This window comes from Achroia grisella, unplaced genomic scaffold (genome assembly GCF_030625045.1).
Source record: "Achroia grisella isolate CSIRO2021 unplaced genomic scaffold, CSIRO_AGI_Agris_v1 utg856, whole genome shotgun sequence".
Lineage (NCBI taxonomy): Eukaryota > Metazoa > Arthropoda > Insecta > Lepidoptera > Pyralidae > Achroia > Achroia grisella.
In genome coordinates this window covers 1,476,376-1,504,334 of record NW_026713045.1, presented here as the reverse complement: position 1 = coordinate 1,504,334, position 27,959 = coordinate 1,476,376, and the positions used below count along the sequence as shown (strand labels likewise).

The 27,959-nt window shown below is 33.9% G+C and overlaps 1 protein-coding gene across 1 annotated transcript; it reads left to right on the top strand.

The window, feature by feature from the left end:
- Window positions 1-52: 52 nt before the first annotated feature.
- LOC131852737 (uncharacterized) lies at window positions 53-27,959 on the top strand. Its single transcript, XM_059203463.1, has 21 exons — window positions 53-167; window positions 252-2,042; window positions 2,236-2,443; window positions 2,840-2,984; window positions 3,281-3,393; window positions 3,705-3,793; window positions 4,718-4,721; window positions 7,852-7,981; window positions 8,251-8,357; window positions 8,739-8,813; window positions 9,976-10,028; window positions 16,250-16,437; window positions 19,067-19,236; window positions 19,568-19,798; window positions 20,306-20,538; window positions 21,207-21,429; window positions 22,175-22,412; window positions 22,861-23,008; window positions 24,610-24,770; window positions 26,706-26,917; window positions 27,790-27,959. Exons 2-21 carry the CDS (start codon window positions 256-258, stop codon window positions 27,883-27,885), a joined length of 4,611 nt encoding a protein of 1,536 aa, XP_059059446.1. The 5' UTR covers window positions 53-167; window positions 252-255; the 3' UTR covers window positions 27,886-27,959.

Sequence of the window (27,959 nt, the reverse complement as noted above, 5' to 3'; positions counted from 1 at the left end):
GATGGACGAATATGGAAAAAAAAAAAAAAAAAAATGTTTTTCAATAGCAACACTGAATAAAACAAAAATAAAATGGCGGATTGTTACCTTGTATGAAAACCCACGCTTTAATTTATACATTGTATTTTAAACCAAATAAATATCTTCTTTTAATTAGATTTCATAGTGTAAGTAATGCTGATTTAGCCATATATAAGTATTTTTTATTGTAATGTTTATAGTTAATGTTTTACTTGTCTTGTTTATTTTAGAACGATGCGTCGCAAAAGTGAACGATCGGCGAGCAAAAAAAGAAAATCTTCGCCTGAAAAGAAAGTTGAGAAAGTGAAACGCACGAGATCTCGTCGCAAGAAGTCTACTTCCTCTGAAAATGAATCTGCCGATGAGACAATTTCGCAAGAGTCAGAGCCTGCGATCGATACTGATCTTGTAAAAAAACCTCCACAAACACCTATAAAAGCTAATAGTCCTGAAGAAACTCAAGAACAGGTATGGCATGTCAAAGCCACAGATAGTGGTGATGTAGGAGAGATACAGAAATTAAAAATTTGTCTAACACGTCCACCCTCTACTCCTGAAAGGCCGGATCGGTCCCCAAGAAGCAGGAGAAAACATTCTCGAGCGACTAGTTCAAGTGATACACCAAGTAATGAAGGAACAGAGGATCGAAAGAAAAGTAAGCATCGCACTAAACGTGCGGCACGTGCATCGAAAGATGGATCAGACAAAAATCATGATAGTCAAGAAGAACAAGACAGGGAGGTAGAAGTGTTGTGTCAAGATGGTGATACTCAAGTAACCCAAAGCACTGAACAGATACAAGTCACAATTATAGATGAAATTCCAATGTCTACAACTAGTGATGAACCCAAAACAAGTGATAATTTAAATGAAACTGGTGAAATACAAAAGGAAGAAACAGCAATAAATATAGATCAAAGTAAGTCATCTGATGCTGACACAACTGTTGTTTCTCCAAGAATTGAACCAATAACTGTAGTTACAGTGGTTACTGAAACTGTAGTTGGTTTGCAAGAAAATGAAACAACAGTTGTATCAGCTCAGATTGATGTTAAACAGGCTAAAGATAAAACACCAGAAAAAGATAGCCCTGAGTCAAATCTCAGTGTGTCTGTTGATAAATCTGAAATTCTTGAAATTCATGCAGAGGAAAGTAAGTGTGAGTCGTTTGATAATGAGACCAAGATGCAGGAGGATTCTGTAGAGGAAAATATTGACACAGATAAGGAGTCCATTTCTGAAAAGGTAAGTAAAATTGAAGAACAGTCTGTCAGTTTTTCCAAGGAAAAAGAGCCAATTCACAGTGATGAGAATAAAGATACTAATAAAACTGATGTTGTAGAGAAATCAGATGGTACAGAAGTAGAAAGGACAAGGAAAAATTCTTCTGATGCTGATGAGAAGGTAGAAAATAAAATAAGGCATAAAAGTAGAGATCTTGAACGTTCTGACTCAATACAATCAACCCAGGAAGAAACTGTACAAAATGGTACAGCTCCTATAACTATTAATAGGAAACGAAGATGGGGCTCTCGCTCTTCCAAAGTTACAACCCAAAAGTCTATTACTATATCTACCGATGTTCTTAAAGAGATAATACCTGATGTTAAACCTGTGGAATTTGAAGAAGTTATCGAAGAAAAAAAACATAATAGAAGGGATGTTGTTGAAAAAGTGGATAGACCCATTTTACCAAAAATTGTTATTGATAATACAGAGAATGTGGAACACAATCGAAAAAACAAAGAAAATGTTGAAACAGAAAAAGATAGACCTAGAGATTCGCCATTGGTATCTAATAGGAAAATTTCAATAGTTAAAGATAATGATAGCATTATTGCAAGGCCTCCAAGTCCACCCAGACATAAGCAGTCAAATATATTGTACATAACAAATTTGGTAAGGCCATTTACATTACCACAACTAAAGAACTTGTTACAAAGAACTGGAAGAATTCAAGAAAATGGATTTTGGATTGATAGAATTAAATCAAAATGCTTTGTTAAATATGTGACTGAAGAGTAAGTATTTCAATTGTTATATATTCTCTTTTTATTGAATATTTATTATAACTTTAATAAATCTTTCACCTTACCTAAAGAAACAAAATTTATTTATATAAAGGCACTGAAAATCTTTTCCATATTTATTACTAAGGTTATGACACAAAAAGTATATATATAATGTTATAATTATTAATTTTATTTATTTTAGTGAGGCAGTAGAAACCAGACATGCACTCCATGGTGTCACTTGGCCAGTATCCAACCCTAAGACATTGCAAGTAGACTTTTCCACAGAAGAAGCCTTTGACAAGGCCAAGTCGAATGAAGAAAATGATAATAATCAAGCTTCCACAATACCAGGAACAGTAGAGGATTGGCTACTGGAACAAGATATAAAACGAGAACGTGGAGAATTGGTTAGAAAATTATAAGTTAATTATTGTTTTCATATAAAAATTGTGTAACTTAGTAATGACTCTGTCTACATAATTAGTTAAAGTATAAAAGTGAAAAGATCAAAAGTAACAATATTTTATAAAAATAGAAGTCAGAGATTGTGCTGCATAGGTTGTCAGGTCCCAGTCTGGTATAAAAACTGAAGAATATCAATATTATAATAACCTTAGTCTGACTGTATCAAATTACAGTCAAATCTGTTATGTACTAAAGTGAGTGAGTTTTAGTGAGTATATAATAAAATCCATGCAACCTTTTAAGAATAGAATAGAAAATTTATTTAATACCACTTTTGTTTCTGTGGTAATGAATATTGTTAGTATATACTACATTATTGATATCAATGTATATTTTAGGAAAAACCATGGGAAAGGAAGGCAGCAATGCGTGAGTGGGATCTTGGTAAGGGTGATAAAGACAAAGAGAAGGAAAAGTTGAGGAAGGATGACCGCCTGCTAGATAAGAGACGACATCGTAGCCCTGAAAGGAGCCCTGAACCAGGTAATGTAATTTATATAAAAAAATATGACATATTCTGCCTATTTTTAATGCATAATAGTTGACTGACAAAAACTATCCTATCTTGAATTGACTCACCAAGAGTCACCAAGTTATGTCACTGTGTAAGCTAACAACTGTGCAAAGTTAAAAGACTTAATTTTCTGAAATCTAGTTTTCTTCATATTTTTTGCTTCCATTAAAAAGTATTGTGAATAGTACTCCTGCAGTAATTTAACTAATATAATACTGTAGGAGATACTTAAGTTTTTATTTGAATGTTTAAATATTGTTTATAGCAAGGAAATTCAAGAAGAAGGAAGAAGAAGCACCAGCAAAACTACTGGATGATTTGTTCAGGAAGACTAAAACAACGCCATGCATATATTGGTTGCCACTGTCTGCTGAAACTGTAAGTGTTAACATCCACATTAGGTTTTTAAATTCATTGTAAAATTAGTTAGGTTTTTTTTTATTACTATTATCCTGACAGTTAGGGATGATCATTATTTAAAGAACATCTATGTTTCCTCCCTGCCTCTCTGGTATTATATAATTTTGCGTTTAAAACTTTTCTTTTAGGTATGAAACCTGTTTCGTGTTACCTTTTTTTGTCTGTCATCAGAGACTTAACATTGATATTTCAATATTATTGTCTACTTGTAATTATATTAATTAAGAAATGATCTCCCACTTACAAAATTTTGCCGTTTTACTTTCCAGATAGCAGTGAAGGAAGAACAGAGGCGACAGCATATGGCGGAGCATGAGCGGCGTTTACAGGAAATGCGCAGAAATCATCGTCGGCACTAGCATGGTCCGTCCCACAGACATTCATACATCAATATTCACATCATGTTTGCAATACCCACATATATACATTTTTTATACTACAGTACACACTATCAACAAACATATAGTAGACATGATCCCATAACACATAATACAAGTACATTTACTCATACTATTATTAAAAACGAAGACATGCTCATAATCACAATCTTGACTTTACATTAACATGTCATTCATTTATGAATAAGGTAGGATCTTTCTAACGATATTTTTTTCAGGTGACACAATTGTCTTATAAGATGATTATGTCAACTTCGTTTATTAAAGGAATCTGTCTTTTAGTTTTATGTTTTGTTAGCTTACTATAATAAAGGTTAAACGGCGACATAATCAGAACACTCGAGAAAGGTTTTGTAAGAGCTGATATTATAATTGTATACAAAATGTTATAGAAAGGCACGCTTGGAGGAAAGCATATGATTTAATTCATCGTCGGAGTAACGCAGTCACTTGATCCAAGTGAGGGAAAAAACTGTTGGAATTCCGCTTTGGGAATGGGATGCTGCGATCGTACCGATTTCACCCTGACAGCTAGGCGTCGAGGGGTTGAATGTTTTAAGTAGCCTGTCAGTCATACATAATATGTAATTGATTGTATGACTCTTGGCACTATGATCAACTGCTTTTGATATTGTCAAGAATTCTAAGGATATCGGAAAATACATGAAGAAATACAAACAACTAAATGTCCAGAGAATATTATTTGTTATGTACATCTGAAGCTGAAGCCTTCTAAGGATACGAAAACAGCAACAAATATAATCCAAGGTCCAAGGATCGTCATTGGATGAAATTTGAAATGCTATGGGTAAAAGAAATATAGAAATTCGGATTGTAGACATCATCAGCAAGTATAGACAGAGTGATATTATCTTACATTATAGCCAGGTCAATGCGATTGATTATTTTATGAAAATTGTTTTTGTGAGGAATATAATGTTTCAATTAATGTTCAATATACAATTCCCTGTCACAAATGTATCGTTTTATTTGTCCATTTATATTTTAGTAATAACATTATTCCAAAAATATTTTAAGGAATGACATGAATTTTACTGTTTGTTACATGTCTAATCATACATAACGACGGCCTCGATGGTCTAGCGATTTAACACACCGCCTTACCTTAGATGGTGGCTGGTTTGATTCCTCGCATTATGTAAACATTTATATTGGTTTGGTTGATTATGTGTATAAAGTATGTATTTACAAAAAAATGTATTCAACTATTTGTATTAGTTGTTTAGTATCTACCCATAACAAACTGCTTAACTTGGAACTAGATGGCGCTGTGTTATTTGTTATTATATTGCACTACACAAAATAGAACATAGCCTTTTGTACGGGATCCCCTCTGATCGACAACCGTCCAATTAAAGCGGAAAACGGAATTACGACGGCCTGTGCCGAGGTTCGAACCCTTAGCGTGTCCTCAGACGTCAAAGTATACGTCAGGCGGGAGTTGACCTTCAGCCGCTCCATAGTTTGCGGTTTGTAGTGCCATCTGCATTCGCCCATCATCCTGCGAAGCTGTAAAGGCCAGCTGCGGCCAACAGCATTAGAGTAATCCGAAAAAGAAAAAAAAACTTATTTATATTTAATCAACGACTAAAACATAAGTAAGCGTCAAGTTTAAAAATGACTACTTTGTATGCAAGTATTTCGTATTAATTAATCTTTAAGTCATTTCGTTGCGCTGGTGAACAAATAAATTACTAATAAGTAAAACCGCAAAACAAAATACACTTGACGCATTCTCCTCGATGCTGTACTGTACACAGAGTTTTCTGACATCACTCTTCGCAAATGACAAAGCTCTGTTTACATCTGCCAAGTCCTGCCAACAATATACCAAACAGCTTCAAAAAGCCGATCTCATACTAGGCGAGTGGTCCCGTCGGTTGCGCATTGAAGTTAATCCTGAAAAAAAAAGTGCAGCAGTTTACTTTAGCAGGGAACATGACCCTATGACACACTCAACAAACCCATGGGTTTCTGGCACAAAACACCTCGGTGTCACGTTAGACCTCACATCAAATGAGTACGCCACCGAGCTGCCTTCGTGCTAGGGCGGTTCTACTCCTTGTAAGTTATGTGACTTTGTAAGTTGAGCGCCATAGTTGGTTCGCAACGTGGATATCCACCGCGATGGCACTTACTTAAATTATTATTATTCCTATAGTCTACAACTCCTTATCTGAGAGTACCTATTAGTTTAAATTGTCGTGAGTATATTATGCAAATCATTTATCTGTATCGTAAATGCTGTTATTATAATCCAAAGAATTTGTATATGTAATTATTTTATCTACAAAGTATAATCTGTAAGCTGATAATTTTATTATCGGGATAAGATTATTGTTGTGATAGTTTAAGGCTAGTAGCAGTAGTGAATTATAATCGCCGACCGTCGTTGGTGATTTCTGCTAAATAAAATGGTAAGTACTCAAAATATTGATTTATCCTAGTGTTACACGACTCTAAAATCAGGGTCAATATAGGAGCAGTGGGGAATGGTATTATCTGGATTCTAAATCGTAGATCGCTCTCTAGATAGCGTCGAGCGCGAAATAAGGCAGTTTTGTCCTTTTTCACCTCCACCGTTACTGATTGTTATAACATTTGTTTATTATTTTATAATGGGCAATTTGCGCAACTTTATATAATGTTTGTTGTGGAACTACTGTAGGTTGGAATAAATATTTCATGATTAGTTGGTATATTTTTCAACAGAAACGATGTTCAGAAATATTTAGAACTGACTGATATGTAATATCAGGTACTAGGTACCATCATTGTGTATGTGTTAATCTGAGATTTACCTTATCCATAACTAAGTTTGAGGTAAAAATTCGCCAAGAGAAAAGTGAATGATTTACAATGAGTTTTAAGAATTCTTAAACGTTAATAACTTGACATACTTTTATTAATATTCTGTTGTCTCTATGATCACTTATTACCATTCTAAATGAAAGATATTAAAAATTCTCTTTACTAACTATAAAATTATAGAAAAATGTATTCACTTGTAACGTAGGTACCTACGTAGTGATCCCATTTGATTTTTATTTGCTTTATGACTGTGTAATGAAATAATTCATAATAATGGATAATTTATTTTGTAAAATTAATCACTTGTTTGGTACGTATATTTAGTAGATACTAAAATTGAAGCGTACCTATTAGTTATTCTAGCTAGCGTGTTTAGACGATGTTATAAAGATTAGGCATAGTTAATATCGAATAATGGAATGATATACATAATGTCGTTTAATTGTCGTAATTTATAATGATAATCTAACCATTCTATTGACTGGGCTTAAGAATTTAATATCTACATACAATGATAAAAGATACGTAGGTATATACGCATAGATTATGCAATTAGTGTGTATAAAGACAGAAAAACAAAAATAAAGGAATATACAATAGTGGGCAAATGCATTTGTAACTGTCAACTCTAATTTTGATATGCAGTAATTTTTTGAGGAACGTACCCATTGTATTAATACGTGTGTTAATAAAAAAAGATATAGTTAATCTAATGGTAAACGGTTATCATAGTCTATAATTTCCTGAAATACATGAGCTGCCAATGCATGTTGACGACCTTTAAGAAATTTTTGCATGGTCTTTTTGAAAACCACATGCATATGTTGTTAGAGAAAATCAGCGAAGATAAATTTTGTAGATCTCAATCTCACCTATATCAGCCGCCGAGCAGCTTGCTTTGAAAGCTGATTTACTATTGTATAGTGAGATTAGACAGCAAAATCACAGGATAAGAAAAATGACATCTTACTCCTCCGTAATGGCACCGCTTACGAGCATCATAATAAAAACAAGGCACTTTTCACGATTATGTTCATATCTCTGCGTTCCCATACGCATTTCTAAAAGAAAGTAAGTCTTGTATCACTTATCACGTCCTATTCCAAAGTTAGTTTATAAGTTTTACCACTATTTACTTGGTGAAGTAGTATAACAAAATTAATAAAACTACATGTGTTAAAACAAGGTGGGAGGCGCACCTTATTTGATTTTGACGGTGCTGCTGGTTGCAACTGTCGCTCAGGATCCATTCACTCTCAGGGAGTTCGTGAGCGGGAGTTTTGCACAGAGGGGTTTCAATGGAACATGGATATCAGGTTTGTACTATATAGTTCTTTAATAGACCACCGAGGTTATCGACAGTACGTCCAGCATTCTGCGGTACCATATCTACTTATGATAAAAATTATACATAAGTTATTTTTGAGATATTTTTTTGAATTCAGAATGTTTTTTTTTTCTTAAAGTGCTACATAAGTACATAAGTATTATAATAATGTACTTAGGTAGGCCTACCTATATCTTTGCTAAATATTGAATTTCATTGTTTGTTATCTTTGAATATTAAAATTTAACATTGTTACAGATACGGAGTTTACATATACCATTTCCTCAAATGATGAAAACTCCGGAATCTTCGTGTTTAATGTAGAGACTCTTAACAGCTCCCATCTTGTTGAACCAGAATTATTGGTTTGTACCTAATGCTTGTAATTAACATTTTCTTAAAAGGTCCTATATAGAATTACTGTTTTAAAATTTCAACTTTCACAATCCGTAGGGACTTGTACTGTAAGTAATCACAGAATATTAGGCTATACATTAGATAGAGATATAATACATGAAAGGTTGAAATAGGTTTCTTAAAAATATATAAATACCTACTAAAAGGTGTAATGGTTTAAGAATAGATATCGAATTTTAAGAAAGTGTATGTAAGTATTATAGTAAAGAATAAAGTAAAAAACGATATCTGTTTTCAAGTGAAAGTTTTGCTCTGGTGACATATATTAATTTAATCAATTCTGTAGCCATATTTGCTTTTGTAAAATAATTTAATTTAATAATTTACAGACACTACTAAACACATCTCGGCCTGTATTGTCAGCTGACAGAGATTACATTTTGGCTGCTTCTGATGTACAACAAGTGAGTAGATACATATAATATACTTAATTTAATAATTAACTTTTATTTGTAAATTTATAAGTTACATAAATTTAAATTGTGTCATAAGTTATGAAGGGACGGAGGGGTTTCTTTAATGGATGACAAAATGTGCACCCACCTTTTCTAACGGTAGGTGTATACTGGCGGCGCATCAGTGGAGAATTATAAGTTGAGCATGAGGTGTGTTCAGTTACCCGACCCCAGTACCGAACTCCATTATCTACTAGCAATGTACCACCTGACGTGGTACATTGCTAGCAATGGGGTCCTCTAAAGTCCCTATTACTGACACTTCCCTTCCCTTTGGGAGAGAAGATTTAAATTCTAATATAAACAATTTGTGTACCTATATGGATTATTAATGAAAAATTAAAACAGTGGCAGTGGCAATATGTGACGTCACACTAGGTTAGGTTACTTACAAATGTTATCAGCTGTGACAAGGACGGGGGGAGAAGTTAGTAAGGAATATGAAATTTGTGTAACGATCTAATGTAAAACCCATCTTTATTAATGATATAAAGAGTAAAAAAAATATTTTGTATTTGTGTCATCAAATAGATTGGATCGGAAGTAATGTATGCATTTAAAAAATATGAAGTATATCGTCATTATCGACAGCCTATTGCAGTCCTCCAAACTACAATTCTAGATATATAATCGTTTTATATCATCTGGGAATTGTAATGCAAATTGGCCTAATACGACGCCCAATGTAACATTTTGTAATAATTTTAAACTGGTAGTCAGCCAATGTTCAAAATGCGACCATTAATTCATTTAAATTATAAGTGAAATAAACTTTATTAAGGGTTTATTGTCAAAGAACTATATACTTTTTATTTACTGTATTTTATATGCATATTTAAAAAAGATTGCACTATGAACTCCTTTTCTATAAATAGAGTTCGAAATTTCATACTTCAAAATCCGTGCAATTTTTAAAAAGTACCTAGTAGATACTTAGTTTTTGCTTCACGTATTAATATAATGAAAAATAAATAAAACAATTACTATCTACTACGGGTTGTATTGAAATAAATAAGTATCTGGTGAACTAACTAATTATTTAATTATTTTTATGTACGAGTGTCAATTTACTTTTGTATATCGATTGTAATAATCTTTTTTCAATTTTTAGGTCTACCGTTATTCATTTACGGCCAAGTATGAGCTGTATAATATAAATACACAGTAAGTTGCTAATTGTTGTCTTTCTAAATAGTTTAATATTTTATTTATGTAATTGGAATGACTAACAAGCTTACGGCCTATCGGATGGTAAGTGGTAATCGTCGTCTATATACATAAGTTTTAAGCATGTCTATGAGCTGTTATGAATATGCATGCATCCATGTTCTTTATTTTCACTGCCTAATCTCAACTTACAGCTGGAATATAGCTTAGAAATCAAGCTGCTTGTTTGGTGAAGTAGGAGAGACGAAGTTACCGACGTATCCGACTTTTTTAAATGTATTCTTTGTTAAACAGACGTAGAAATATTTGTTTAAATATTTACTGTCAATAACACTTTTTACTGATTTCACACAGTTCATTTATCAGTATATTCTTATTAGTTGTTCTCGATTTAAAGCGTGCGTAGGTGCTTATGTACGATTTTAAAAATATACTCATACAATCTTTATCTTACTTAATGCAATATCTACATAAATAATATACATACTTAGAAAAAAAAGAGGCGTTTAGTAGCCGTACAAGTTATCCGGTTAAATAATAATATTTTTATTAATACTTAATAGCTTTTTTATTTCTTTCGGAACTATGTAATTTTAGTTATTTCTTTCGTACTTGTTTAATCAAAATAATAAGTGTTATTAAGTAAGAATTAAGTGGTAAAAAGTGAAAACATCACCTGGAAATTGGTACGTGATAAGGAACCCAGGGAAACCTTAATCGGCACTTGACTGATCTTTCTTTCTTCGCGCTTCCACACATACAGTATTTTCCCTAAAATAAGTATACTAATATTATAAAAAAAGTAAAGTTTGTGAGGTTATATTTTCTGGATACTATGGTATTTATCCGATTTAGAAAATTCTTTAGGTATTGTATATCCCATGTATAGTGTTCACTTATTTGTTATTTATGTCTTCTTGTATGTAAGTTGTTATCGACGTAATATCGGCTCGTTAGCCATAGCTCCACGTCTTTACTCCGCGGCGCTTGCGCAGGGAATCCCTTCCCTCTTGCGCACGGCGGTCCGTGTACGCTCGGCTCGAGACGATAGATAATAAACTGCTAGTGTTTCCACATACACTACATCTCTCTCCTTTTTAAGTTTATTTTCTTTTCAAGCATGAATCAATCCACTCTGTTAGGTATTTGTTCCTTGGAGACATGTGTGCTACGTTACACCGATGGTGGACTCATTTTGACACTATACTGCCACACATAAGCCGAATGCCTCTTATTCCTCTTTGTTATTGTGTAATATTATGTAAGATTAGTATAAAGCACTTCTGAAAAAATGTTGTATGTTTATGACCAGAATATCTCTATCATTATAGTCACTACTTTATATTTTGTAGGTTTAAGGTAAATACTTATATTTTTTTCCGTTCTATCTGTCTCATGCAATGTGTTATTTACATGTAGTATTTTCTTTATCATGTACATTTGAAAACTGATTATCTAAAACATAATCTGGAATTTCTTCAAAACTCCCCACTATTTATTATTATCATTCCTTAAAATATTGATGGGTCCTGTGGTGGTATACCAGAATATTATTATTATATCAAGAGTTGCATCAACAATTGCAAACGACTTTCCACTATATTCTGTCTACATATCTGATATCAGTCCATGTAGTATTAATTGGGTATAACTATAACCATTCTTCATCGTACCAAAATTATCTCTCTTATCACCTGCATTAATTCAGTGCTAAAATATTAGGAAAGGTTGTCAGACCAGTCTTTGAGCGATCGACATATACCACATATATCACCACAGCGACTCTACGTACTCCAGCAATCGTCAATTATATTAGTTATAGAAATTATATTTTCGACCAAAATTAATTTGTGTCCTATGACTTTTGATTAATTATATTTTACTGAATCCGCTCCATTTCACTCCAATAATTAATATGCATTAAAACTGGCAATTTTTTATTACTTATATTCAACCGCAATTTAATGCAACATTCTATCAATTTACACTTTAATGAATAAGACACCATTCATCAATACACAATACAATGCTTGATGACCCCGCCAAAGACAATTTAACACAAACTGGACGTTAATACGCAATTTAATGCTTAACGACCCAGCCAACGCAATTTAATGCAACCTGTCCGCCAATACGCAATTTAATGCTTGACGGCCCAGTCCAACGCAATTTAATGCAATCTGTCCATCAGTTCGCAATTTAATGCCTGATGGCCCAGCCAACGCAATTTAATGCAATCTGTCCATCAGTTCGCAATTTAATGCCTGATGGCCCAGCCAACGCAATTTAATGCAATCTGTCCATCAGTTCGCAATTTAGTGCCTGATGGCCCAGCCAACGCAATTTAATGCAATCTGTCCATCAGTTCGCAATTTAATGCCTGATGGCCCAGCCAACGCAATTTAATGCAACCTGTCCGTCAATACGCAATTTAATGCTTGACGGCCCAGTCTACCTTACCTCTGTAGCTCCTTTTTTAGAATATCAATGCCATTGTCACCGTCATTATAACTCCATTGAACTTCTTAATTCATCCTCTTTAAGTATTGGTTATTAGTATTATGCTCATAGTTTTTCTTCCTTTGCTAATTTCTTTAAGGTCATCTGAGCCAATAGTCACTTTATAAGCAAATCATGAACTCCTGCAAAACACCAAATTTTATAATTATAGCACAATTAAACGCCACTCTTATCCATTTAATTTTCACAATATATACATTTATGACTACTAATATTAAACATATTTCAGATTTATTTACTCCACAAGAATGTCCAGTAAATAATTCTAATCTAAAGTATAGGAATACTAATAGTATCCTCAGAACTATTTTTTTTTTCCAATAATGTATCGTTAGTAATTGTTACTATCATGCATCATGGTTTACATTATTATCTAGTAATAATAATAATAATTGTGCAGCCATAATATAACGCACCTCATTCACAATAATATACCTCGTATATAACGACTTCCTTGATTTAACTAATTCTTTGTGATCCCTTGGATTTTCCATAAGAATCGATGTAAAATATACATTTACATTGTGACATTATTATTATTTTTTTTAATTTGGAACAACACCTCTTTATAAGGAATTTTCTTAACCCAAAACCTTTATATAATGTTCCCACCAATGGTATGACTCTAACTCTACTTATCTCTTATAATGTGATTCATGTCAGGACATGTTTCGACGTACTTTTGTTCGTAGACCAATAATTGGTGTTCGATGGAAAGTAATGTAAAATTTTGTAAACACTGCTGCTCGTCACTATTGTTAAAGATTCAAGGTGAAATGGCTTAGACAGGTTTTTTACCTTTTTATAACGAAGTTTAGACCAATGTACCTTCAACATAATAAATCTCAGTTGAACGAATTACTTGATATACTATATATATATATTTGTTTTTTTTCGAATTGTTTTATCGAGGTTGCACTGTAGTACGTATGTAAAAGTTAAAACACGCTAATTTGTCTAAGCTACCCTGCAATGCGGCCAAAGTATTTAGAGAGCGACCAACACCAGTACTATGACGATAAACAAATACATGTATATATTTTACAACTACTACAATGAAGCAGGTATCATTTCCTATTCGCTATCTCAAAACTCAAAACCACATTAATACACTTATTTCGCGTATCGCGACACTACACAACTCCAGCCGCAACTGGATTAACTGTCAATTAAAAATGACTCCCCATCGCTCCAACATCCCCGTCACATTCATATAAAACAGCTGTCAGCGCTGTCTGCATGTGATCACAAAACAAATTCTAACTCCATTCCACAGCTACTAAATGCGGTACATTAATGCAATTAAGGCTATTATTCCTATTATTTATTCAAGCTTCTTTAAATAAAGAATATTCATATTCTATTCCATGTTCCCGAAACTTCAAAGAATATAAAAAACATTTTTTTTTCCACTCTAATAACCCCTTCACTCATCCGCATAATGCATTAGGCGAGTAGGTACAATAATTCAGAACTTAATAGTAGTTCTATTTCATGTAACCATTATTGTGCAATTTCTAATTTACTGGTATTTTTAAATTAGAGAGAATCTTAAATATGATTCCATAAAGACATACTCACCACCACTGTACTATACTATAGCTTATTATTAAAAGATAATCACTGTCATTGCTGTAAAAATAATAGAATAATTCTATATACATAATTAGGTATCCTTTTTCTCGTTCCAGTGTTACTAACTATAGAAACCACACACCGCATACAGAAACAGCACTCCTGTACCTTACATCCGACCATAACTAGCGACACACTTCCTCGCAATATAATAGTCGGCATCTCAACCTCTTGACTACGTTGTTTTTTGTTTTTCTTCAACAAATTCATTAGACACTAAATTCACCAAACCAAAAGATTGCCTTCTAGGTCGCAAGTGTAGATGCGCGCTTCATTTTAACACAAAGCACAAATTGTTAAAAATATGCCAGACAAGTAGATAGGCACCTTGCACTACACAACATGTATAGTAGACCCCAACATAATATATCAAACTAATAATTAATCTACATTTAAAACCTTCCTATGCAAAACAATTGCAATTCCCACCGGCATCCATTGGAATGCTCACTAATAATTATTATTTATAAATTATATAATCCAAAAGCCAAATCCAATCCAAATAAAAACATTTTAACCACACTACTTCGCGGCTCTGCTCGAATACCAGAATAAAATAGTCTGCAGTTATTCCGAACAAGTCATCCGCATCGAAATGTATGGGACATTGTTACCCAGATACTTCAACACTTGCAATCAATATAAATATTGTCCACCAAGCACTGCTCAAACCGTGTGTGTCACCCCACCTTAGATTTTACTATTGTTGTTTTGTATATAACACCCAACATCAGTACTACATATAATGCAGGTACAATTGTCAGCTCACCGTCATTTGTAATAATATCGTATCACCCGACAACATCGTAATATTATCCCGTACAAAATGTAATATTAAGTTATCATGTGATCATTACAGTTAGAAAGAGGAACTTTAGACCACGTCCATTTGCAGCAATACTCTAAAAGAAAATAGTGACATTTGAACACTAGTCACCACCTCTGTATAAATACAATAAGGCGGCCCTATTGCCAAAAGTAATTAAAGTGCATCGACACCTAGAAAAGATAAAGCAAAACAAACGTGTCGCCCGCACAGTGCTCTATTATACTTCATACCCACAGGTCTATTGCATCACGTAATATGATGTCCCACTAAACATCTCACCGTCACCGTCTCATGAAACGAACATGCAGCGGCAACTACAATCATTACCGATTTTTTATTTCAACACGGAAATACGGAAGGGGGAATGGGATTGTTAAAATAATCCCACTGCTAACAATGTATCACGCCAGAGGGACCTCCACGCGGTTCCCCCCAGAAACAATCGCGACAAATTAACACGAACCCACCACGACGGGCCAACCGATCCTATCCCTCCCGCTCATTCTACCATACTCCATCAGTGCCACGCCAGCGCAGGCAGTACACCATTATCATACATTAAAAATAATAAATCACGGATATACGTAAACATATTACTACAATGATTATTAATACGACTATTCCTACCAGCTAGAGACACTATAGGTATAGCAAGTACAATTTATAATTAGGTACCTACTTACTTGGCGCAAATCGATCGTAAACCGATGTTACCCAGCTATTGTTTTTTCTATATAGGTCTATATAATTCGCTCCCCGTGCGGCCCCACCATAATCCTTCTAAATTTGTAATTACTCCGTACCCGTAGGTATATGTATATCTTATTAAATGATTTTGTACTTATCTTTATTTATATCCATTTTGCCTCGTCGCCACATATAGTGTTCACTTATTTGTTATTTATGTCTTCTTGTATGTAAGTTGTTATCGACGTAATATCGGCTCGTTAGCCATAGCTCCACGTCTTTACTCCGCGGCGCTTGCGCAGGGAATCCCTTCCCTCTTGCGCACGGCGGTCCGTGTACGCTCGGCTCGAGACGATAGATAATAAACTGCTAGTGTTTCCACATACACTACACCATGTATCGAAGAAAGCTATTCAAGGAAAGCTAAGGCTATATAATATCACGCTACTACCAATAGGAGCTGCAATGAAAAATGTAAAACGGGCAAAATGTTACGCAGACTATGCTCGAGTCAGATAGTACAGGATATTTTGCTTTTTTTTTTCAGAGACATATTCCAAATAGCCGACCATCAGGCTTTGCAGCTTTGCATATTCGGCAGGGAGCACTCACTCGCGTATGTACTGAACAACAACGTGTATTACCTCCCTGAGAATAGTAGAGAAGCTATACAGCTTACAGATGACGGCATCGTGGGAATTATATACAACGGTCACACCGACTGGGTGTATGAGGGTACGCCATTATTCTATTTTACTGTATATTTACATATTGTAACACACTTTCCCAACCTCTTTAGTGCCATGCCCCACTATAGCCTTTATTAAATGACATAATTTATAACAATAAAAAATTGAAACGTTCACTTAAGAAACTTAAATAAGGTAAAGGTTTTAGTGAGAAAAATAATATAATAATATAATATAACTACATGAAAACCCGGCTTCGCTCGGGTGAAATGTGGGTAGATATTTCTGTAGTCATCGGTTCTCAAGGCATATTCAAGGTAAGCAAGGCATAGATTCGTATAGCTACGTTCACTGTGTTGAATAAATATAGTAAATAAAAAGTGCAAAATTATTAATTTTTATTTTAAATTAACATTCAAAATAAATTAACAAAACATATAACTTTTAAGATTTATTCTCTGTAAACCTCTTTGTTTAAAGCACTCTCTAATTTGGCAGATATTTAAAACCAATTGTTTAATCCGAACATCTTTCCCATTTTTGATCGTCATCTGGAAGTAAATAAGTTCTTATTTTATTCATTTTAAAAAGAAAACATAGAACAAAATTCACTTAAAAACACAATCTGCCTACATCCAGACTTACTAAAATACTACTCACCATCTTTACGAAGAGCCCTTCGCTGCTCCCACTTTCCACAATTGTGACAATGTTTACCAAATGCAAGGAGATTCGCATGTTTACAAAATGATACAGGTATCATCAAACAAAAGACCAAACAAAGGCAATGAAATATTTTATGAAATACTTACGATTTTCGGCATATGTGTGTAATCACACATTATTACTGTATAACCACAAAAATGGGTAAATAATTTAATTTCGGATAGTGCCACACCACAACATTATTTAAAAAATGCAAATACCTGGCAACTTGTGTAATAATAAAATGTGAAGAAATTGTGATTGTTATTAAGTTTTTTTTTAATAAGTTCAACAGAAAAGAGAAACAACATTTATTATTATTTGACATTGGACATTGACTTTAATTTTTGTAATTTATATTGTAAAATTTTAAGTTGGGCTAAAAAGGACTTGTACCTAAAGCCGTAAAACAAATTAATAAAAAAAATCGCCATAATTGTCTCGCAATCGGCCAATTTCAGGTTTAAAGAAAAAACACATACACACGATATACGATACACGATTTTATCATAAAAAAGTGTCAAAAAACAATATTTTCGGAAACGTCAACGTCATGTTTCCGGCAAGATCTTTCGTTTTACACTATGTTATCTGTGGTTTTGTTCTTTGTGACCTAATTGCGCAAACGCACGCGAAGTGTCCATTGGTTGTTAGCTAGTGAAATGAAAAATGGCGACTGCGGTTTGTTTGTCAGTGTCATTAGAATTGAACGAAATACTCCATAATCTGAATTTTGCGAATAATGTTGTCGATTCGAAATCAATATTTTTTTATGTTTTGTTATTCACATAAGGTTACATTCGAGTCTACCGTACTCCTTGACGAAATTATTAATATAGATATAATATAATATGTCAGGACAATTCACCCAGCGCCTACTAGTCCCAAGCTAAGCAGAGATTGTGTTATGGATACTAGATAACTGATATAAATACATGGCTACATTTTTTTTGCAAATAAATACATATTATACATAGAAAACGCCCAGACCGATACAAACATACTCATGAATTCAAATGTTTGTACCGTGCGAGGAATCGAACCCACGACCTTAAACCACTAGACCACCGAGGCTGTCAAATCCCTAGGAAAATGTTAAAAATAATGAAAAAGTAGGTATATTTTCAAAACATGTAATGATAAACTGAAATTAATAAAGTATCTATCTTCGAATTGTCCTCCTTAACAATCAAATTGCCCCCCGGGCGTGGGCCCCACATACTTTCATCTTTTTCCAGATTATTTTTTTAGATAATTCTCCTCGTAATAGAAGCTATCGTCATATCAAATTTCATTATAATCTATTTAGTCGTGAAAAGGTAACAAACAGACAGGTAGGCACTTTCATATTTTTAATATTAGTACTTATGAATGATAGATACATTGTTAGGTACGCTCCGTAAATATATAGCTATAAACTATGTTAAGACTAAATTCTTAAGGGTTAAGAAGAAGGCATGTCTTCCATAATTTTACTGCCATATCTCATACTCTATAACGAATAGCTAACTTCTTAATTAAATAAAGGTATTTAATAGAATTAGAATAATACCGTGTTCAGGTCACGAAGAAAACGATTTCAATTGCATTACTAGCATAAATAATACTATTGGTCAGTTCTTGATGTTTATATGGGATCTTGGATAAACTTTACGCAAGAATGAAAGAAAAGAAGCAAAAATGCATGTAACCATCATCGAAATCGGCTGACATAGTTTAGAACCTTCTCCTTTTTTTGTCGGTTAGAAATAACCTACTGGATGTTTCCAGGAGGAACCGCGTGGAGGCCGACCTAACATAATACATTCTTGGCAATGGGGATTACTAGTTCCCATTACTAACAATCCATAACTAAATTAAACCATTACTAAATTGGGGGAAGGCCCCAACCTACTAGGTTATGCGAGCGTAGGTGCTTATGTACAACAGGTTCCCACTATATGTGTACATGTATATATAATCTGTTATAGAGGATGTGATGTATACGGGACAGGCTACGTGGTTTTCGACGCAAGGTTCTTATTTGGCTTTTGCTACATTCAACGACACGGAGGTTGAAACATATTCGTGGTATCACTACACGAACACATCGGATCCAGACGACCTATACCCTGAACTGTATCATCTGAAATACCCTAAGGTACATTTTATTGAAGTTTTTAAAGGATTATAAATTTTATATCTTTTGACTAATGAATAATTTTCTTTTTCTTTTTTTTTCGGAAAAATTTTCATCCTAATTTATATGATAACTAGCTACTCGCTCCGGCTTCCCTCGGGTGTACATGTTTTATGTATGTAAACCTTCCTCTAAAATCACTCTATCTATTAAAAAAAAAACACTTCAAAATCTGTTGCGTAGTTTTAGAGATTTAAGTATACAAAGAGACAGAGTTTATTATATATTATGTAATGAAACAAGGTTTACCTGGACACCTAGTAACTAATATAATACTGTATGATTGTTTTAGGTCGGACGCGAAAATCCATCAGCTAAACTACGCGTAGTTAATCTCACGTCTCTGGTTGAAGAGAATAACCGCAATTTCTTGACGTTGGAAGCTCCTGCAGAGGTGACCGCTGACCACATCCTGGGCGGAGTAACTTGGCCATCCGACAACGAAATCGCTGTCCACTGGCTTAACAGGCGACAGAATTTCACCATTCTAAGAATTTATAATATTGATAATGGTACATACGTGGTATGTGATTACTATTTATTATTATTCAATTTATACATTTATTTATATTTTACAGGCGACGGGCTTGGTGGTCTAGCACACCGCTTCATTTCCAATGGTCGCGGGTTCGATTCCTCGCTCGGCACGTCCTTCAATTTTTTTTGTAAATATATATTTACAAAAAAAATCTAAGTATTTATATCAGTTGTCTAGTACCCATTAAACAGTGGTACTAGATGGCGCTGTGTAATTGTCCAGGGTTATTTATTATTTTTATTCTGACAATTACAATACGATACTGAATCTAAATGAAAAAAATACAATCCATTACATACATACATTATCGTTTAAGGAATAATTACATTTATTGATTAATTCTTTAAATAGTTTATTTTTAAATTGTTAAATGTATAAATTCCTATAATTGTCTTTTTTGATGGTCGTACAATAATAATGTATTAATTGTATATATATAATAAGATGTAATTTATGTCCGGCCTATTAATATGTAACAATTGGTAAATCCAGGATGAACAGAGAGAACAACCAAATGGCTGGGTTCCCATTGCGTTGCCTCGATTCAGCAGCGATGGTTCATATTACGTATCCACCCGCTGGTCTGAACCACAAATAGACGGCAGGATATGGCAACATCTATACCTCAGCTTGAGAGTCGGCAACGAGATTATATCGAATTCAATAACGCCTGGATTGACCACTGTCAATAACTTCGTTGGATTGGATGAGGCTGGGCCTTACTTGTGAGTATCCTAATACGTTATGTGAAAACATTGTATCCAGAGATGTGACATCTTAATAATATTATAAACGCGAAAGTTTGTGAGTACGAATGTTTGTTACTCTTTCACGCTAAACTATTGAACGGATTTTGCTGAAACTTTACAATAATATGCACTTGTGCATCTGAATAACACATATAGGTAACACTACACGACTATATTTTATATTGAAATTTAACGCGGGTAAAACCGCGGGCACTGATAGTTTTAAAATAAATTGCAAATAAACTGAATGTGAAAAATTAAAAATACCTACTTCCATATTGTATAATTTTTCTTCTTGTTGTCGTTTCTACTTTTTGAAATTTATTGAAAGCCTAAAACACAAAAAAATAACATTAGCTGATTCTCTACGAAACTGATCTCTAATCGTAAATGCCACAAAACTGTAATACGACAGAAAAGTGCTAAAATGATCACAATATGATATCATAATTTATTATTCTGTTTCCTCGCAAGTGTGTTGAAAAGCCTGTTATGATATACCTACGTGCGTATATTACACACTCGGTTCTTGTACGCCCGCACCTCCGGCTCGGGCTAAATTTCGATCTCGTGTGTTATAAACCAACATATCGCACTTATATCGTAATATGCTATTCTATAACACCTATTTTTGTGATATGCAGTTATTACACTCGCACGGTTCCCGGCACCCAGTGGCGATCAGAGGTCCGCCGCGGTGGAGCAATGGACGGGTGCATTAGCTGTTTAATTACGTTGCCTGAAGGTGGACCCTGCACTTGGGCTACGGCTACCGCTAGTGTCGGCGGCAAATACCTGTCGGTCACTTGCTCTTCACCTAACGAGCCCTCTGCCACCTATATAGTTAACCCATTGGCAACTAATGCGGTGAGTATCAAGACGCGCATATATTATTTCTGAGGATGGGTCAGATTAAAAATAATAACCTCGACTATCGGGATTTGAAGCGTTACTTATGTGTTTTTCTAGAAATTTCTGACTGCTATAGTACTAGGTATACCATACAACGAATAATTATTCACTTGCATATTTGAAAGAAGATGCTTTCTCATAATCATATCAAATCAAAAATAATTTATTCATGTAGGACATTTTAGTCGCTTATGAACATAAAATTTTTAGTATTAATATTTTTCCCTACCGTCCAGTTCATATATACAGATTTAATTAATAAGAACTGCCAAGAAATTCAACTGAATTTCAAATTTGGGAGAATAGAGTAGCCACTAGCGTATGCTATTGCAATTTTGTCAAAAGCAAATAGTCTAATCAGTATTCGAACCAAACCCAATTATAATAATATTATACTATCACAATTGATGTACAGATAGGATTTCGCTGGATATATTAGAATCCAATGTCGAGGAAGCCAATTGCCGTTGACTCGAACTAATCTGAATTGTTAACGTTGTTTAAATTACTGCGAAGTTAGTCAAAAATATAAATTGAGATCCAAAGATTTTTTGTGTCTTATGACCTTTGGATTCGAAGTCTACCCGACTTCCAACCCCGAGGTCGTAAATTCAATTCTATTAGAATGATTTTTTATTTTTATTGATTAGGCTACAATGGCCTTCATTGTAATCTGACACGACTAATTCTTTTTGTATAGTCCACCCTAGTTCTTTACGCATGGGAGACGAACAGTGTACTACGAGATCTACTTGTTGACAAGGCTCGTCCAGAAAGCATTATATTCACTGTCCCACTGGAGAACGGTATCCAAGCGCCAGTGCGACTTCATATACCACCAGGTGTTAATTTGAACAGCACCTCCGTACAATATCCCGTGATATACTATGTTTACTCTGGGCCTAATACCAATACAGTATATGACACTTTTACATTTGGTAAGTATTGAACCGATTTAAATGAAATTTGATACGTGGTGTGAAAGCGAGACAGACAGACAGAGTTACTTTTGCATTTATAATATTAGTATGTGGTTTACCTTTTATGTTATACATTTGTTTAGAACTGTATGTTTTAACGCTAAACGTTATATTACCTATTACCCACCTAATATTTTTATATTTTCAAACCTCCCCATCAAATTATAGTTTAGTGTAGCGTCCCACCAACGATTGTGAAACCGGCTTGTTGCGAGTCCTAGTTTATTTATACTAGCTCTTTTGTATTCATCCCTTATAATAAGTAATAGCTATAGTTCTCGGTGATATATCGATGGTTATACATTAGAATGAATGAATTCTTAATTAGAAAGTTAATTAATTGAATAGCTAATGATAATATACTACAGTACTGTAGTAGGTACTACTTGACTTGATTCTTTTTTAGGATACCATACATATATCACAACGAACCACGATGCAGTCTATATGTTAGCGGATGGCCGCGGAGCTGGACTTAACGGGCAAGATATATTGTATTCCCTGAATAATAAACTTGGAACAGTAGAAGTGGAGGACCATTTAGTTATACTCCGGTATGTTTATATATACATACTACACTTATAATTTTACTAGTGTTACGTTCTTTGTACTGTGATGAATAAATATCAATCATTAATATTCTTCATTTAAAACACCAAAAGTGGAAAATATCTTCATCACTATTCCTAGCGAGCACTAACGAAGAGAAGAACTTCTTAGCATTCCTTGGATCCATCATGCGGGTGTCGGATCCATGTGGCAGAGAGAGAAACTCCGAACAGTTCTCAGTACTTGTGATCAGGGTGTAGATTTAACAGGTCCCTTTTCTGACGTACGTCAAGTTCCTTCACTTCTTGTGTTTCTCTCACTGCCCAGCTATATCTGGTAGGAGCCCGATAACGCAGCTTTAGATACACGTTCTAGTATAGAATTAATTGCAGTTCTAAACAGGATAAGGACAAGAACTTTTAGAAGATTGTAGAGAGATTTAGCTGGTATAACTCTCGCTCCCACTTCATATAAATTAACTACAAAAAAATTAATGTGTAGATACGTATTTCTTACTCGTAAGTTATTAAAATCTCGATGAGACTTCTGTCCGACTTTCGTAAACAATCAATGGCCCAAATATGTTAATCAAACGTACAAGTAGGTAATTAATTTCGTAAACTATGTGTATCAGTGTAGTGAGCCAGTGACACACATCTTTCTTATAAATTATAATTTATTTAAATTTACTATGACATAAATACGAACTACTATTACCAAAGAAGAATTATTAATTGATTTGTAATTATCAAGAATTATGAAAAAAATATCATTTAATTGTTAATTTTGAAGACAACTCTTTTTAAACGTATAAATAAATAAATACAAATGTTTTATTGACTACGTAGGTCCAAATTTAAACTACATAGATATATGGTTCGCTACAACCACAGACAAGATAATATTACATACTACACTAGGGATGATTAGTCCTATCATCATCGATCATCTCTAGTCTAAATAGTACAGTACATCGATGTTTAATGTTTGATAATATTGAAACATTGATGTTAAGCCACCAATAGCATGTATAAAAATGGTCAATGATAATGCAAAGTTATAATATTAGATCGATCAATACGAAACATCGATATTTCTTATTCGCTTTTTGTCGTATTCGAAATTCAAATACTTACAGGTCGATGTTTTTCTAATACCCATTGTTCTAAACCTAGACTTTAAGTAAAACAATCCCTAGCCGTTTGCTATTTCGACATTCTAGTAAGAATATCGAAATAGGAAAATTATTATAAATTTTATAAAAAGATCCAATTTTCAGGTTCTTACAGTTTATAATTATATTAACGGCCTCGGCCTTAACTTGTTAACAACATCGCCTTACTTTCAACGGTCGTGCGTTCGTTTCCACGCACGGTACTAAAAATGTATTTATTAGTATGATGGTTTGTATCGGTTCGGTTGTTTGTATTTGTGTATGTATTTAAAAAAAATATCTATATATTTCTATCAGTTGTCTAGTACTTCTAATACAAGCTCTGCCTTGGGACTCGATGTATGATTTGTCCTGATGATATTATTATATAATTGCAAGATCTGAATATTTTTGTAGCATTCATTAGGAAATAATTTGTACTCTCTTTTGTAGAGAAGTCTTGGACCGGTACCCAGCATTGGACCGCAATCGTGTCGGCATCTGGGGCCACAGTTATGGCGGATACGCAACTCTGTTGACACTAATCAAGGACGAAGAACATCTGTTCAAATGCGGTGTAGCTGCGGCATTGGTTACATCGTGGCTATATTATAGTAAGTAACATATAGTAAGTAACACGAATAATTTTATGGTAAATAAATAGGGATGTAACGTCTTTTAAGTCGGAGTCGGAGTTTTTAAATTTGATTTATCGGAATCGGAATCGAAATCGGAGTCGGAGGCAGGGTCAGAAGTTTGAGAAAGAATTTTTATAATTTTATAAAGCACTTTAATCTTTTTTTTTTTTTTAATTATAAAATAAAACACAAACAATGAAAAAGAATTAGCATATTATTTCCATCACAAAATTAGCATATTTATATATATCACAATCTAACAATGACACACAGTTGCAACTGATGTACAGTGCAACTGATATCAGGTATCTCGCCGAGTTTCATTGCTCGTATCATATTAGATCCAGAGATCGCGTACAAAACAATGAATTTTTTCTTTTCGACGACTTTTAGTCTTCTTTTCTCTTTGACGATTGAGTGCATTAAGGTCGGCGGGATACATGTATGAACCTGTTCATAACAGTCGACACAGGCCGTCCTCGCCGCTATGTTACGCTTTTTTAAATTCAATTTAAAAGTGTCGGAGCCGAAGTCGGAACCGAAGGTGTAATAATAATATACTGGAACTAGTCGAAGCTTGCATCCCTTAAATAAAGGTATTCACGTCTCTCGACGTTTCGACCAGGCTGCTTTAGCCGTAGTCACGAACTGACTACAGTAACAGCAAGTGTCAATATTTGTCTAGTATAGTCTATTACAGACTTATGATATGTCAAATCTACCGTCAATTCGGAATAATTTCGAGATGAGAAAAACTGACAAGAAACTCGAGTCGTATGTTTTTCAAATTAATGTTATACATGTTGACAATAATACAGATAATTTTTTAAATTCAATTTTGGGAGAATCGAGTGATGTAATCCAAATATACTGAATATCTTGCCGTTATTAATGTATTAATATTATGAATAATAAGCACGACAGTTTAAATATGTCTTTTACTGATCGGAGAAAGTTAATTTTCAATTTCAATTCTTTATTGCAAGACATTTTATTTATTATATTATAGGTGGTTAATGTTTAAGGTAAAGTCTCAATATGGACCCTGTGTGGACAGGACAATGTTAGGGCATATATAATAAGAATTTTCTTTGAAAATACAGTAAAAACTTTAAACTACTACGATGTATATAACACGAGATAACTAATTTTAAATATGTTTCAATAGTGATAAATTATTGTATAGTTTATTCAATTATTTTTTTTGTAATTAGTACCTGTTTAAACTAGTTACAGTAATTAATTACCATTTACATATTTACGATTTTGTTTATATATACATATAAAAAGATACATTGACATTTAATTAATTTTTTTTTTGGTGTCTGCCAGTTGCATATATATATAAAAAGTATAGGAGATTCAATCAGACATATATAGCAATTTATATGTCAGATTGATACTCCGGTGAGTGGTTTTGCATTCACTGTTAGGTAATAGACCAGGTATGCCTGCGGTTTCATCCGCATGAAATTTATAGCCTATGTGTTATTCGGATGTATAAGCGATATTATTGTAGTTTTATTTAAATCTATTCAGTAGTTTTTCCTTGAGAGAATAACAAATATCCATCTATCTACACTTACAAACTGCTACCTTTATAATATTAGTTAGATAATACCTCTGACAACTCCACTACAGGGGAAAAGTGGATTGTTAGTAATGTGGACTGCTAGCAATGTGCCATGTCAGGTTGAACTCCACGCGGTTCCCCCTAGAAACTATCTTGACAAATTCTCCAAGAATTATTAAGCTAACTGACCTTCATGCTCATGTTATCATCCTCCACTGGTGGACCCTTAGCGTAACTCATTAGCGCAGGCTGGGCATTATTCCATTATCATCCATACAAAAGAAACTCCACAACTTCTACCTGATAACAGTTATAAAGGCATGTTATTATTATCATAGACACGATGTATACGGAGCGTTTTATGGGACGGCCTACGCCAGAAGACAATTTGAGAGGCTACAACGAAGGTGACATAACGTTGTTGGCTGAAAAACTGAGAGGACATGACTTCTTTATACTCCATGGCAATGCTGATGACAATGTGCACTATCAGAACGCAGCCAAGCTGATGCGAGCACTTCAAGAACTAGATATACCTTTTAGACAAATGGTAAATAAATAAGTTTTTTTTTTTCATTAATTTATAACATTTTTTTTTTCGGACTACTCTAATGCTATTGTACGCAGCTGGCCTTTACAGCTTCACCGGACGATAGGGGGCGAGCATATGCACATGGCACTCCAAACCCGCGGAAGTACTTATGGCGCGGCTGAAGGCTAACTTCCGCCTGACGCATACGACTTTAGTCTGGGGGCGTTGTAATTACGATCCCCGTTTGAATTGGACGGGGGATAGATCGGACAATTATAACACTTTGTGGCATCAATATAGGAAGGATATTCAACATTATAAATAAACCAAATACAAACGGCGGTCTAATTGCTAATGCAGTCTCTTCCAGACATGCTTTGGAAAGTTAATTTTAAACTTTTGTGTTTAATATACATTATTTAAATTATTAACCGGGTCTTAACACGAATAATTTTATGGCAAATAAAGGTATTTACCTTTTTAAAGCTGACTGGTCAACTCGTGACCACGGCTAGTGCAACCTAGTTGAAACGTTGAGAGAGGTAAGTACACATTGTAAATACACAAAACATTGTCATTACTTGCAATTAACTTTGCTTGTTTACATAGTACAAAATAAAATCTCTTTCTTTTTTATGTTCGCTTGGATCCCTTATACTACGCAACGGATTTTAATGCAGTTTTTAGCAATATATAGACTGATTCAAGAAGAAGGTTTATAATTTTAGTATTTCTTCAGCTTTCTAAATTTAGTAACAGTAAAAGACTGTCAGTCTGTCTGTCTGACATTGATAGTCACGACAAACTATTTCTAATAGACAGAAAAACTTCACTAATTACCATTTTTTCTTGTAATGAACATATTCTAATGGATATTTGTTTCTCCACAGAGCTATCCAGATGAAGCACACTCACTTTCTCGCGTGAACTACCATAGATATGACTTAATGAATCGTTATTGGCAACAGTGCTTGAACATGACATAAATGGATTTTGTGGATATGTGTCTCCATTGTGATAGGCCGGTAGAGGAGTATCCATCTATTTATTTATAATGTAT